The 16710-nt window shown below is 38.1% G+C and overlaps 1 protein-coding gene across 1 annotated transcript in view; it reads right to left on the bottom strand.

Moving 5' to 3' along the window:
• Window positions 1–3481: 3481 nt before the first annotated feature.
• SLC2A13 (solute carrier family 2 member 13) overlaps window positions 3482–16710 on the bottom strand; it is a 272698-nt gene continuing 259469 nt past the window's right edge. Inside the window, exons 10-11 of the mRNA XM_073652171.1 lie at window positions 9833–15184; window positions 3482–6769 (exon numbers count right to left, since the gene is read on the bottom strand). Coding sequence (XP_073508272.1) covers window positions 14958–15184 — 227 coding nt within the window. The 3' untranslated portion in view covers window positions 3482–6769; window positions 9833–14957. The remainder of the gene's footprint in view (window positions 6770–9832; window positions 15185–16710) is intronic.

Raw genomic sequence — 16710 nt, forward strand, 5'->3', positions numbered from 1 at the left:
CGGCTTTAATCCTCAGTATCACTTTTTTTATGGTGTTTTAGATTAAGAAAATAACGCCCTTTGACACGCAAAAACTTAGCTATTGTAAACTGTATATTCTAGCTAACACCCTGCTACATCAGCCACAATCAAGTTTACCACCTGTCATGGCCATTTAACCCTCTAGATGCTACTGTTACCATGATAGCGGTAAATGGTAATGAATGACTGAAAGCCTGCGGCTCCCGGGAGAAATGTAGTTCATTTTATCCTGGGTGCCGCACAGTATAGCGGCTGAGTACCTTCATAACACTATTAGCCTGCAGTTTAACCCTATATCTGCAGGTCAATAGTGATATCAGACATGACAGGATCTCTTTAAAATATACCATACAATGAAAGAAAGCAACATAGAGAGAGAATGAGCTACAAGGAAGAGCCGGCATGATGGGTGCAACACATGTCAGAAACGAGAGTATGTGGGGAAAAAAAAAATAGCGTGCACACAAAAAAGCATTTCAAAACATATTAAAAAGAAAAAAGCACACAAATCTTCACCAAAAATACAAACCAACAATAGAATCCCTTAATAATGAAAGTAGCAGCACCTAGCAAGCTGCTGTGGATAGTGTAGCTAGCAATATAAAGCTAACACCCAATATGTTACAGCCTTTATACAAAGGGATGCATTCTCAGTATTGAAATATAATTTTGTGTCACTCCCAAGAGATACAAGATTAATGTGATTTCCAAGATACAACATTGCAAATCACCCTTTAGATAAAAGGTATGAGGAGTGCCTGAGCCGGTTGATAAGTAGTGCTGCTACTATTTCCCCACATGTATCGCTGGAAGACGCAACTTAACTGGTAAGCTCAGCTCCCATTCACTTTAATAGCAGTTGAGTAACTGTACCCGTGAACAGCTACTACATCAGTGTACTCCAGTCCTCAAGAGCCACCAAAAGATCATGTTTTCAGAATTTCCTTAGTATTGCAGAGTTGATGGAATCATCATAAGAAGAACCTAAAAATGTGTTGGTGGCTCTTGAGGACCAGCTTTGAGGAACACTGTGCTGCACAGTGAATGGAGAGGTGCTGTTCCAGCTCCATACACTGCTTAAATCCACCCATAGTGGGATCTTCATACAGCTGATCATGTCCGTGTTGGACCCCCACAGATCTGATATTGATAGCTTATCCTAAGTAGTTAGAATGAAGGTGAATTATAAAAAAAATTTAAAAAAAGTTGAATAAATGAGTGTATATAAAATCATACACATAACGGATACCACAATTTAACACAAACATTTAGCAAGAGATATTACATAATGACTGACATCACCATTGACATTTTAGCTGGGCCTGTCACTACACATCTGTGTGACACGACCTAGTGCCGTCCTTTTTTTTTCTCAGACAATACATGGACCTACTTGTTCAAAATAGATGTGTCTTTAGTCCTTCAGACTCGGAGTATGTCGTATTCTCATCTGTTTTGCGGATCAGACTCAGCCATTAAATTCTATGGGGAACAATGAGTCATGGAAGAAACTAGGAAGACTGACTTTGTACATTATAGTTCCTTCCTAATTTTATCCATTTTTAACTGATACATTAAGAGTTAATGGATAAAGTTCAGTCTACATGCTTCAGTGGGAAAAAAAAGCTATGCAAAGAAAACTGATGCTACTAAGATGACACATGAGAAAACAGGCCATTTCACTCCGATGTGTACTGTAAATGAAGCCCAACACTAATTCTTCAGATGGTAATATCAAAATTTAAACTAAAATAGGATGGTCTCAATAAATGTATTTAAGTTAACAGAATATAAATGGATAACAAAGTGGCATTAGAGATTGTTACAGGTTGCCCTGGGCATTGTGGTGACCGCTCGATGTACAAATTCACATATGTCTTTTACAGTAGTGGACTTCAAGAGAATTTATTTGGCCAACACTTTAAAAGAGAATCAATATGAACTTGGAATACAAAAATGGAACTGTATTTTTTTTTTAAGGATATTATAGCTTGTGAGAATGCCGGTAACACCATAGATGATATCAAAGTAGGTGCGCATGAGACGTAACACAGCGGGTGATGTGTTTTTAATAAATGAAATGTATGTTTTGCAAATTATGTTACCATATTTTGCCATATTTTGTACACATATTTAGCTATTAGTTTGCACCACAATTACTTTGTAGATTATATAGTTATGGATAACTGTCAAAATATGTCAAGTAAAAGAATTAAGGCTACTAAATGGATGAGCTTAAATAGGTTTGAAGAATTGTATATTAGAATAGAATGGGTGTCATTTATTAAGGTCTCACAAATGACAGATAATGATGTGACACTGGGAAGCAAATAAGTCATAACGCTGCATTGGAAGCTGTGACATGGGACATTAAAATGGATAACCAGACATTAGAATGGGCACTTATGATGGCCACTTGACGGAGGCAATGGACCTGCCAATAATGAAAACATAATAGATTTTATTTGTCATGTCATCATACTGACTTCTGTAGATAATACTGCTGAAAAGAAGATCATTTAAGAAAACAATAGAAGACAGAATAATACATGGCTAATGGAAAGAGATATATCTAATACGAACATTGAGTCTATGAATCACACATGATGTTACTAAGAACAATGAGTATTTGTCTGGCAGCCATGTACATTAGATGGTTCTGTTCATGTTTTGGATAAACTTGGGACAATAAAAAAAAAAGCTATTTCTTCCCTATACAATATAAAATATTCCAGTGACTCATGTATCAGCTGGAGTTCTAACTAGGAGTACACGCCAGGAGAAATGCTCTTAAATACTCAAAAGGGTTGTTTCTTTTTAAGTTTCTATCCGGATACAGCTTATTATAAAACATCAAACCACACTCTACTTGCCTTCCCCGGGTCCACCAGCGGATCTCTACCACTGCTCCCGATGACCGGTATTAGCGGTGCCGCTGATGTCATGTCAACAGCACAGGAGCAGATCAGTGAGTTCCACAGCTCTGAAGGGGGCGCTCTGACTACACTGGCAGAGCCACCAAACTCACTGATTGGCTGGCTCACTATCAATGTGACGTCAACGCCACATCCAATGCCAGACATCAAGAGCAACTGTGGAGTCTCCTTCCAAGCTGCAGCTATGGTAAAAACTTAAATTGAAAGGAAAAAAAAAAAACCTTTAAAATCTTGCCTGGCCCTCATTATTTAGGTTAGCATGTTATACCTAATGGATCCACTTAAAAATCTAAATAACACAGAAAAATCTCATGAGTGAGGTCTTTGTATAGAGACGATTGTGCATTCAAGACTTGAACAACTGCATGGGGGAATTACGAAAATTACTTTAAAATGTTTTATTCCTTATATACTGTATATGCTCAGAATGCAGTGGGCATCAGTGCATGTGTCATATTATTCTATGGGGACGTCTTTTTTCATAAATTTTATATACAGCGCGCACACAGAATAAAACACAACCATTTCTATGAACATAATATTTTTATTAACTAATATACTTTATTATTCATACACCATTGACACTTTAATACAAAACATCACAGTGCTGATAATTAGCACATACTGTAAAAAATAAAACTTTCTAAGTGAAACATACAGTAGAAGCGGAAAAGTCTCTTACTCTGGCATCGTTCTGTAGTAATTTACCCTGAAGTACACAAACTGTATTTGATAACAACACACGGTCAGAGTTAATTTTGCTGACATTGTAACACTGCCACAACCTAGTTCACTTAAGGAGGTTTACAATACTGTACACAAGGCTATTAAAATGTATAGAAAACAGACAATATATTACATGAATCTGTAAATTTCAGAAGTTAGGAATTACACTGCAGCTACATATTCTTGATAAATTGTACCCGAAAAAATACAGATTTGCCATAAAGCACACATTGTGAATTCTCTGCTTCTGGCCTGGTACAGTACATGAACATTCATTAAATTAACAAACAGTAATTAAATTACATCTTTGAGTAATACAAATAGTTAGTCTTAATACAATAAATGTACTGTTTTCCCTGCCAGTATAGATGACATATGAAAGACATGGTATAAATGTTAAAACATTCTCAAAAAGTGTCGACTTTCAGCTATACAAAAATTAAGTTTCACAAAATAGTTTTGTTTGTGCTCTTACAGTGATAATTATTGGTTTATAATTTACACATTCCCTCAATTTAAAAGGAATCATGTCAGGGGGAATTAATGCTGCCTGAACCACAAGGAAGCATAAAAAAAACACCTATATTTTACTTTCAAAACTCTGCTGCTTTTCAGAGAAAACACAAGGCCATATTCATCAAGACTGGTAGTTTTCATGTCAGTATTGATGAACAGTGCGGTGTAAGATGCGCCAAATCGATTAATTTGGCACAGCTTTCAAATTATGTGCGCCACCACAAGAAATGTATTCCAGTCAGGGACTGGAGTAAGCTTCTGTTGTAATTTATGCAAAGTTATGATGAATTTGCCAGTCACACTTGGATGTGCAGCCTTTCCTAAAGCTTTGTGCATATTTCAAAAAGTTAGTAAATCTGGACAGGACTGATATAAAAACGACAAAAATTCACAGCATTTTTGCATAACTACAAATTGCACAAAATTTATGACATTTCAAGTAGTTTTATGACAGAATTCTGGCTAGAACTGATGAACTGGAGCCATAGTTTAGAGCTTATATGAGAATTAAAGGAGTCAAGAAGTTGGCCTCCCTTATTTTAATTTACAGATGTAAATAAAACAGTTGTTTGTAGCAGCCTGTCCCTGTTTCATTCTGCCTAAGCAGCGTGAACCTCCTGACAGATTCTGTTTAAATGGTGTAAAGATTATGGACCAGATTCATCAAGATGGGGAGATGTGCTGGAGTAAGACGATCCTGATTCATGAAAAGGCGTATGCGAGTGGTGTACACCTCTGTGTGTGCCTTGCCACAAATCCTACTCCAGCCCCTGCTGCATTAAGATTTGAACGCCACCGATCGTCATGAATTTGACAAGTGGCAGTCGCCACACACCTGTACCGCCCCAGCTTTGCCCCCTTTGGTGGAGCTGAACACAAGAATGCCAAATGTCACAAAATTTTTAGTGCGCCAAAGTGATTCAACTTTTCAAAGCTTTTTGCACCATACCTGGGAATCAGCCCAAGCTGAGAGGGGAGAATCAGTTAGGGTCTGCACCTTTGACTCTATCCTTTTTTGTCACATTTTTAAAATTGTATTTCCGCTGAAAAACTGAAGTATTTCAGTGTAAACAGTTGTTTGTAATGAAGGACCTGCTGGTTGTGGTTCTGGCAGCATGAATCTCCTGACAGGTTCGCTTTAAATGCATGATAAAATGGATTTCACTCACAAAAGTCTGATATTATAGCAGTTACTTATAACCAGCAAAAAGAGGTTTAACAAAATGAATTTGAAAAATGGAACCATTTCTCACAAGTAAAAGCACAACCTTTGGCAGTATTTACATTATTTAAGTCCAAATGGAGAATTAAAGATTACGTTACATATATTGAATTTGGTATTTGATCATATTTGGTTTACTAACTCCAGTAGCTTTTTTTTTTTTTTTTCAGCTTTCCCTTTGGTCATAAAACTTATAAATGTATTTTCATCTTTGAGGATCCTATTCTCTTTGTGCAAACCCTATTGGACTGATAAGTTATATATATATACATACATATGAGACAATCACATTGGTGAAGTCATTAACCTCTGATCTTAAAGGGGCTGTCCCATGAACAGTACATTGTAATTAATAGATATTGGAATAATAAGCAGCTCCACAACTGGATTTGTTAAAAAAATATTCTAATACTGAGATAAACTTGTGCCCCTGCTATATACTGTGTAATAGCTGTGTCTGACCATGCAGAGCTGCTCCAGTTCATTGTTGGCACATACCACAGCTCCTGGCCTCTGGGGGGGAAAGCATAAGTCACTTATGATAAATGAGTAAACAGATGAATACAAGGGCTCAAAGCTGCTGTTTTATGAGGTAACACATTCCCTTGCCTGAAGTAACATATCCCTGCCAAAAGTAACATTTCCTTCTTTCATCACAGGAGTGTTTCTGTCACATCACCAGTCCTGAGAGCTCATCATAAATCAAGTCCGTAACATATAAGCTCCTGACTTGATTTATAATGAGCTCAGCATGCAAGAGATGGGGCAGAAACATTCACTCTCGTGATAAAACAGACCCTGCTGTTTTGTCTGCATACTTACTTATCATCTACTTATTATGCTGACCGCCCCTGGCCAGCAATTGTAATATGTTCCAGCAATGAACTGGAGCAGCTCTGCATGGTTGGATACAGCGAATATGGTACATAGCAGGGGCACATTTAGAAGATTATCTCAGCATAGGAACTTTTTTTTTTTTTTTTTTAACACATCCAATTGTGGAACTTATTATTATTCTGATATCTATTGAAAAAATTTACTTTGTTTGTGGGACAACCCCTTTATTAGTAAGGGGGCTCTGTAGAGCACTGAAAGCAGATCTGTCTCCAGATTTTACAATACAAACTTCATATATTATAAAAAAAGATCTCATATGTCGTGAGGCTGGTGTACCTGGGATTATACAGCCATTCTGACATGATGGTAAAAACGACTTGGATGTTTTTCCATATGATAATAAAGAGAACCTGTCGGGTCATCAAAATACTGATAAATCACACCACTGTACAACCTTATTCCTGCATTAAAATTATGTGTTTCTTGTACTTTATAAATGCTGCAAAATAAACTTACCGTATATTCCGGCGTATAAGACGACCTGGTGTATAAGACGACCCCCCTACTTTCCTGTTAAAATATAGAGTTTAGGATATATTCACCGTATAAGACTACCCCTTTTCCAACGCATACCAAACACCGGTAAAAATTAAAAAAAAACAGATTTGAATTTAACATGGTCCTTTTTTAATTTAAATTCTTATGACATGCAGGTATATAGCAGGAAAACTGTCACTCATAAACATATTAAAATAGGGGGGACCCCACGTCATTTTTTGGGGGGGTCCCCCATTCTAATAGCTAGTAAAGGCTAGGTATTCAGCTGGGGGCTGATATTAGTAGCCTGGGAAGCTCCGTGGGTATTACCCCCTTCCCAGACTTCAAACATCTGCCCCAGCCGTCTGCTTAACCTCCGCTAGAGACTATAATGATGGTGGATCCCACGCCAATTTTCTTTTTAAAAAATCCTTTATTTTAACACTAAATGACAATTGAGGGGTTAATAAAGATGCAGTCCCTAAATTATTAATTTTGTAATTAATTTTTCCCAAAAATGTTGACGTGGGGCTTCGCCATATTTTTGTGTCCAGCCAGGTACAGCAGGCAGGAACGGGCTGCCCCCAACCACCAGCTGCCTATTTGTACCTGGCCGGACACAACAATATAGGGAAGCCCTTTTTTTTTTAATTATTTCATGAAATAATTAAAAAAAAAAATACGTGGGGCTTCGCCCTATTTTTGTGTCCAGCCAGGTACAACTAGGCAGCTGGGGGCTGGAATCTGCAGCGCAGGGAGGCCCAAGCTTTCTGGGCCCCCCCTGCTGCAAATTGCAGTCCGCAGCCACCCCGGAAAATGGCGCGTTCATAGAAGCGCCATCTTCTGGCGCTGTACCCAACTCATCCAGGGCCCTGGTGCGGTGGCTCACTGGGTAATAAAGGGGTTAGGGCCAGCTTGGCATTATCAGCTGGCCCTAAGCCCGAAATTCATGGGGTCACGCCAGTATTAGACATGACCGCCATGAATTTCTAGTAAAGTAATTAAAAAAAACACAACACCCAGAATAAAGTCCTTTAATTGAAATAAAGACACAATTTTTTAATGTTCTAAATTAAACCATACTTACCATCACGCCCATTCCAGCTGAAGCCAACGATCTCCTGCAATAAAAGTAAAATAATAAAGCAACCTCATCCTTACCTCTCCATGGTTCCCAGGACCGGTCCAGCTCTGCTACATTCACATGACAGGCTGCACCGCAGCAGAACGCTGCCGTTCAGCTTGCCATGCGGCAGACACTGAGAAGCGCAGGCTTGCTTGTGCTCCTCAGTGTCTGACTGTGACGGCATCCAGATGAGCCGAGATCATGTCCAATGAACTCGGCTCACCTCATGCACGTCACTGACAGCGTGGGAAAATTCTCCTGCTCCCCGCATGCGCAGTAGAAGTTTCCCACGCTGTCAGTGACGGACGTCCAGGAGGTGAGCTGAGTTCATTGTCGGCTCATCTGGATGCCGTCACAGCCTGACACTGAGGAGCGCAAGCAAGCCTGCGCTTCTCAGTGTCTGCGGGATGAGAGGCTGGATGGCAGCGTTCTGCTGCGGTCCAGCCTGTCATCTCGATGTAGCAGAGCTGAAGCTGTCGTGGGAACCATGGAAAGGTAAGGATGATGTTGCTTTATTATTTTTCTTTTATTGCAGGAGATCGTTGGCTTCAGCTGGAATGGGCGTGATGGTAAGTATGGTTTAATTTAGAACAATAAAGGATTGTGTCTTTATTTCAATTAAAGGACTTTATTCTGGGTGTTTGTGTTTTTTTTAACTTTGACTATGGGGTTAGTAATGGGGGTGTCTTATAGACGCCTCTCCATTACTAACCTGGGCTTGATGTCAGCTGGCATTATAAGCTGACATCAACCCCAACCCTATTACCCCCTGCCACCGCACCAGGGCAGCGTGGAAGAGCGAGGCTAAGTGCCAGAATTGGCGCATCCTATGGATGCGCCATTTCTGGGGCGGCTGACGGCTGGTGTTTCTAGCCTGGGAGGGGGCCAATATTCATGGCTCCCTTCCTGGGCTATTAATATCAGCCCCCAGCTGTCTGCCTAGCCTTTGCTAGCTATTAAATTAGGGGGGACCCCACGTCATTTTTTTGGGGGGGTTCCCCATTTTAATAGCTAGTAAAGACTAGGTATTCAGCTGGGGGCTGATATTAGTAGCCTGGGAAGCTCTGTGGGTATTACCCCCTTCCCAGGCTTCAAACATCTGCCCCAGTCGTCTGCTTAACCTCAGCTAGAGCCTAAAATTAAGGGGAACCCCACGCCAATTTTTTTAATAATAAATCCTTTATTTTAATACTAAATGACAAGTACAGTAACCAACACTATCACTGTACTTCATATATATGTGACTGACATGTTTCTATCTATCTAATCTATGTGTGAAGCTCTATTCTGTCTGTTATAAATTGTCGGGTACCGCTGCTGAATTGCCGGCCGGCTTTTTTAAAGAGACAGTGCATGAAAACACTATTATTTTTTTTAATAAATCCTTTACACTAAATGACAAGTACAGTAATCAACACTGTCACTGTACTTCATATATATGTGACTGACATGTTTCTATCTATCTAATCTATGTGTGATGCTCTATTCTTTCTATTCTAAATTGTCGGGTGCCGGCTTATGCCGCTGCTGAATTGCCGGCTTTTTATATATTGTCACAGAAGCGATGCGAACTTCCCTGCTCCGGACACAGCGCAGCGCTTCTGTGACAAGTGAAAGCTGTCGGCACAGAAGCCCTGCGCTGTGTCCGGAGCTGGGAATACGCAGCGATGTGTCAGTTTCAGCACAGAAGCGCTGACTGTCTGGACCTACCGCCGCCGTATTTTAACTCCCTCCACCTTATATTAACTCCGACATGGCAGGGATACGGCCACGGCAGCTTATTAACACCCCCAGAGTATCCCCGCATGTCAATTTCTGAAAGTTCAAAAGCATTACCGGCGTATAAGACGACCCCAGACTAGACAGAAGATTTTTCAGTCTTCAAAAGTCGTCTTATACGCCGGAATATACGGTATATACTGCACTGACAATATGCACATTAGTCCAGTGGGGAATTTATTCCTCTGGACTAATTTACCCTCAGTAGCATCAATCACGCTCTTGTGGAAGTGATTGAAGTTCCCTATACGGCCTGCGTCCCCTCATCAGACTCTGATCTCTTGCGCATGCGTGCTACTTCCTAGACGCCAGGGCTTCAGCAGGGAAGCGGGATGTACTGCTCCCAGCCTAATCAGTGCCCTGCGCATGAGTCAGGGGTATGATAGAAGAAACTGGGGAAGTAAATGTCCCACTAAAATATATGTGGCAGTATATAAGCTGATTTTGCACAAATACATGCAATAACATAGGACAAGAAACACATCATTTCAACACCGGAATAAGATTATACAACATAATGGAGGCGATGTGAGTGTTTGGGGACAGGACAGGCTCCCTTTAAAATTAGCACTTTAATATCAAGATTATACAGCCATTCTTAAAAAGATTAGGTCTAATTGAACTATTTAATAATGTATGCAGCTTTTTTTGTGAAATTTGGCTACAGAGCCACTTTAATACCATTTGGCACTGGTAGCTTCCACAAATATTATTTTAGTTATTACAAAAGTGAATTTAAAGAGAACCTGTAACCATGTCAAAAGTGGACAGTTTTTAGCTTGATTTTTATACCTGCTGCTCCCATTAGTAACGTGTTTATTTTTTTCTTTTGTCTTTTTAATTCTCCATGTGGTTCCAGAGATATTGGCTAATATTAATGGCCTTTATCAAACTTTATCAAAGCAGTGTTGCTCACAGGATTCTTTGTGTGCATGTAATAAGGCTGATATTCAGTATTACCCTGTGAGCAATGTCCCTTTGGTAAAGATGATAAAAAGCATGAAATAAAAAGGAACCATACGGTGGCTTAAAAAACCCGAAATGGTCAGGAGACCAGTGGGGTGAAATAAGAGCACAAATTGGCCACTTCGGACCAGGTGGCAGGTCCTCATTAAATGTAAAGGGAAGTATAAATGAATTGCCATCACACAATAGCATTTTTTAAGGGAAAAAAATAAGATTGTAGGTAGTATTTGTGGGACTTTTTCATGCAGTTTTTGGAGTCAAACAATTAAGTAGATTCAGAAACAATGGGAAATATAAAATACAGACATACTAATTGGATCTGCTTACGACTTTGGCTAAAACAACAAAAAAAAAACACTGCATTTTATATGTAGCGGTGCTTTTTCAGAAATACATGTGATACCACCCTTACAATGACTTGAATGGCCGCTTGGAATGTTGTCAAGTGGTTAGTAGCAGGGATATCATTGGTGGTCTGAGATCAAAGGTTGTATATATGGAATCTACGGATCAATTACATAAGACAAGATTTTTAACGGATTTTTTTTTCCATGCGTTTTAACTGTGGTCAAATAAACAGGAACTGCCTAGCAATTTTTCTAATGTAGTCAAAAAACATAATTAGCACCACAATGTATATCACAGTTACGGTGCAGGTGACAACCTATACACAGAAATGTAACCAGAAAACTTAGTATAAACACCAGTTACAGTTTAAAAAAAAGTGTAAACAAGTTTGGTCTTAAACCATGCAACCTGTAAGAAGAACCATTAGACTTTGATCACGTTATATAAAATACTTAAAGCAATGTACAAATAAACAAAATCCAAACAGAATCTACAAGTGTTAATGGTGAATTTGTAGCAAATTTTACTCCTTGAATGACAACAAATGAAATCAGAGTCATCTTGCAAGATAATATGAATTGCTGGGAATTGGAACGTCTGCAGCATTTCTAGAATCAACGTTGAATTTTTTGCACAGGAAATGAATGGAATTTGTTAAACCTGATTAAGTTATGCTGTAATTATTTATGAAATGGATTTCACAACTTCAAATCCACAATAAATATGCGATGTGAACTAAAGAGTACAGATGAAGAATCTCAATCTTACATAGGAACTCCAAACTCAAGCCATAAACCGTTTAATTCCCATCTTTTCAAGTCTTTCCTGAGTCTAATGTCTGAGAAGCAAACAACCAGGCACATCCGCATTTTAGTTGGCCCAAAGCTCACAATAGGGAAAACCAACACTGAGAGCTTAAACGGAAAAAATAGTACATAGGTATTCTTTAGGCATACAGCTAATGTAGCTCCCTAGTGAGGACAAAGCCTAGGTCCAGATTCCGGAGTTTCAGGATGTTTGAATAGTAGAAAATTCTGCTTTAAAGGTTACGATCAAAAGAAAATGACCAATTGTTTAAATTAGGCTTTCGTGTTACATGTATTTTTTGGTTGATGATAAACCATTTTATAAAAAAAAAATGACTAATCTTTCAAATTTTACACTGGCCACTGGGGCTTTTTTTAGACTCATACTTCAGGTTTCATTCAAGTTGGATGGGCTAATAGATGCTTGACCTTTTTTCTTTATATAGACTTACAGTAAAATCATTTACATTTATGAAGAAATGCATTTTGTGATGGTTTCTGTAGATTATGTACGAATAAAAGGCAACAAAAATGTTTTTTTTTAAATACTGGACACCTATAAAATAAAAAATACTTACAAAAATGTTGAAAAAAAAATATGACAATGATTAATGAGTGTTTAAAGATAATCTGTCAGTAGGATCAAACTTCTTAAGTCTTCATGGGCTTAGAAAGTTGAATAAAATGATAGTGCAATCTGACATCATATTACAGAGAAATTCATAAATTCATGTTTTTCTTTTTTTATTTAAAATAACCTGTTAAGATTTATGGGCCGGACACAAATCTCCACAAGAATCTGCCCCAAGAGCTTATTTTAAATGAAAGAGGACATTACCAGTGTGAGATGTGTAATGACTGACAGTCTGTTCTCCTGATCTTACTGCAGAGCTGCACGTGATTACAGTACAGCAGAGCTGAACTTTGTCTACAAGCACAGCGGCACCTCTCCTCTTCAGCTGTCAGCTCAGCTGCAGCGGTATGCCTACCTACAAATAACACTTCTTCATTTTCTATCTCACATGCAGCCAGTGTAGGGGAAGGGAAATACAGCTGAGCTAACAGCACTATGATAGGTGAGCTACAACGGCAGAGGTGTTGGTAATGAAAGTTCTCCTGTGCTGTCTCTCTCCCACATTGGCTGCCTGAAAGATTGAAGCGGAAGAAGTTTTAGCTGAAATCAGGCACAACTCTGGAGCACAGATGACATCAGTACAACAAAACAACTGCTGCTGCAGTAGTGTTTGTAATGAGACAAAAATCAGTTCTGCTGAGTATAACTGTCAGTCATTACTTGTCTCACACTAGTAACACTCATTTTCATTTAAAATAAGCTCTGGCGGTAGATTTGTGTCTGGCGCATAGATCTCAACAGCTCATTTACATACAATGAAAAAATGTGAATTACTCTGGAATAACACATCAGCTCACAGAAAGTTGAATAAAATGAAACCTTGATATCTATGACTTAGATGACCAGAGGTTAGGAGAGTTGATACTTCTGACAGATTCTTTTTAAATCCATACACAATTTTACATTATTTCTTGATTTTGATATAATTTGTCATCTTCATAGATTATGGGAAAGTGTAAGCAATTACAAACACCTTATGGCCTAATGTGAGAGAGAACACAAAAAAGAGAGGAGTCTTCAAAATTACAATTCTAGAATGTGTGAACTGTGTGACATAGGATTTAATAGAATAGTAAAATAACTTCCATTGCATGCTATAATTTACAGTTTTGTTTTCTATGTTGTTAAAAAAATAACCTACAGTTTTTATATTTTCAAGATTTATCCTTTTATCACATATTGCTGGTAGTTTCTGATAAGTGATCACAAAAAGTACGTTTACTAAGCATAGCAAGAGCTGAATGGTCACATTAGTAGATAAAAAGGAGGTAATTTATCTTAATTCTTAACCTCAACACCAGCTTTTTAGAGGAAAAAAGTGCAAATTATTGAGCACACCATAATAAGCGGCTTTTTTTTTTTTTTGCTGCTTATGCCACTTTTCTGAAATGTGCGTGGAGCTTAATAGAAGGGCTGTGGCCATGTGGACCCACCAATTTTACTATCATTTACTGCAGAAGTTGTAGACACAGACTTGAATTTCTGTCTCACGGACTGCTGAAGATGTGCATAATTTATTAAGACCATATAACAGAACACACAATAGATTAAGCGTATTGTATTCCAGCAGGTTTTATGTGGAGACTTGCCCATCCTAATAAACCCCCCCCCCCCCCACTGCCATAAAGGCTCCATTGGTTATCACAAAATGCAATAAAGATTATCTTAGTATGTTTGGAGTCTAATAAAGTATTCCACAATTTTTTTTCCCTGACCATACTTGACCATAATAGGTCTATGCACATGCTTGGTGGCTGAATTTAAATCACTGTTAATGACTGATATACCTAACCTGAATACTTATGTAAACATTTTAATTGCTACTTGAAACCTGTTTCATTTGTTTACATTCATGTAAATACTTGGCACACAAAACATGAAGCATCTGCTAGATATATAAAAATGCAACCTTGGCTGTCAGGAAAATGAGTTTTAGTTGTGCTTTTTCAATGTTAGTCCTTTGACACCTACTTGGAATGTTACTAGATGCAGATATCACACTAATAATTCTATTGGAATGTTACATTTAGATTGTAAATATATATATATATAATATTTTTTACTTCACTGTTCATATATTTAGAGATCACCAAATATGATTTGTGTAATATTTTTGTTCATTTCCATATTGATCATGTTTATTTAATTATAAGTTGAAGGTACACCTACCCAACTTATTCATAGCATTAATAAAAGGAAGACTTAAACTGAGCATTAATTACATTTTTTGATAACTTACAGATGTAGCTTCAGTATATTTTATAAATACAGTTGACTAAATACAATGCAGGGATGAATGGAAAGAAAACAAAAAGAAACAAGCAGAATCATGGCTGAATTTCAATCACAGAATTGTCCTTTCAGATCAGTAACAAACAGGATTTCAGTAAGTTCATTTTGAACTGTTAAAGAGAACCAGACCAGAAGCAGGACTGTGAGGTCACCTATAGCTGTCCTTCTCCAGAAGGCTTTTAAATGATTAGTATGCATCTGCCGAGGAAAATTATTCCACATCAGAAGCATCATTGTCAGAAAGATGATAATTACTTCCCTTTACGCGAATATATTCTATATACCTCCCCTCATCAGATTCAGAGGCACCACATGTACAAAGTCTGGTTTCAAATAAAGATTCAATTTCCTCCAGCTTCTTTCCTTTAGTCTCTGGTAGGCAGCCATAAATAAATACGAGTCCAACAGAAGCAAAGCCTGCATACAGGAAGAATGCCCCTGGAAAATAAAATTATATACTGTGAATTATGACCCACACATGCACCAGTATAACGTTTTGCCGCATTTTTTTTTTTTTAACATTTTTACAAAACTTTCAAAAACCTATATTTTAAGGGACTGATTCAATTTTTAGGTGGCTTTTTTTGCCTGTACATATTAGCCCCCCTACTCAGAAATAAACCCATTTTAAAGAGTACTCCTTATATTATTTAAAAAAAACTAGGAAGCATTTAACCCTTTATGTGTATAGGAATAAAAGCAATGTAGTTGTAAAATAATAAAGAAAAATGTAGATATAAAAATTGAATCAATTTTTTTTGTATAAAGGAGATCATAAAAATGCAACTCGTGATTTATTATGCTATTATTACAGTGTTTAATAATATCCATAGTGTGTTATGTAACTCACACATGCGCCTCAACAATGAAGGAGTACCTTATGGATTTTGAGGCCTCATTTTATTAGGATTTTGTCAGGCATTATTTAAGTTTCTATTGAGATACCAAAACAGACCACAGTTCAGGAGCTGCACTCTAGAAATTTAGCTTAGCTTGCTTTGGGCATTTTCACACCACAGCTGCTTAACATAATTTTTTCCATTACCGAATGCTATAAAATTCTTTTAAGGCATTTGTTTTTTTCACAAGAGGTAGTAATAGAAGAATAGTGTACCATCATCATTTACTAGGCAGTTTCTTATGAATACAGCATTACCCTATACAGCTCTGGCAAAAATAAAGAGACCACTGCACAGTTTTCTAAAACTCACCATCTCTACATGTCTGACAGCCATTCTATTCCAGTGTCAGTTGAATTCCAACCAAAGTCCACCTCATTCTACTTAATGTGCTTCTGATTAGGTGATCACCTGAACCAAATCTTATGTAACGAGGGAAAGTATAAAAAACACTTCTGTGGTCTTCATAATCCTCTTGCAATAGGACAAGCTGGATGGCAAAACAAGTGCTAGGAATAGCCCAAAAGTAATTTGAATGAAAAAATAACTTTTAACCATGGCAAAGGAGTTGAAAAGAAAAGTCTTGAGTGAAGAAAAGAAGGGCTCAATTCTGGCTTTGCTAGCAGAGGGATACAGTGAGCGTCATGTAGCCTCCATCCTTAAAATTTCAAAGACGACAGTCCATTACAACAGGGTCAAGCAGCATACATTGGGGACAACAAAGCTACAGACCGGCAGAGGGCAAAAGCAACTCTCCACTGACCGGGATGACGTCATCTTATTCGAATGTCACTCAGAAACCGCAGGATGACCTCAAGAGACCTACAAAATGAATGCCAAATGGCAGCTTAGGTGAAGTGCATGGTAAGAACAGTTCGTAACCGGCTCCTAGAGGCAGGCCTCAAGTCATGTAAAGCTAGTAAAAAGCCTTTCATCAATGAGACGCAAAGGAGAGCCAGACTGAAGTTTGCCAAAGACCATAAGGATTGGACCATAGAGGACTGGAGTAAGGTAACCTTCTCTGATGAGTCTAATTTTCAGCTTTGCCCAACACCTGGTCGTCTA

This window comes from Phyllobates terribilis, unplaced genomic scaffold, assembly GCF_046119375.1.
Source record: "Phyllobates terribilis strain yellow unplaced genomic scaffold, ASM4611937v1 Scaffold_11__3_contigs__length_659146591, whole genome shotgun sequence".
NCBI lineage: Eukaryota > Metazoa > Chordata > Amphibia > Anura > Dendrobatidae > Phyllobates > Phyllobates terribilis.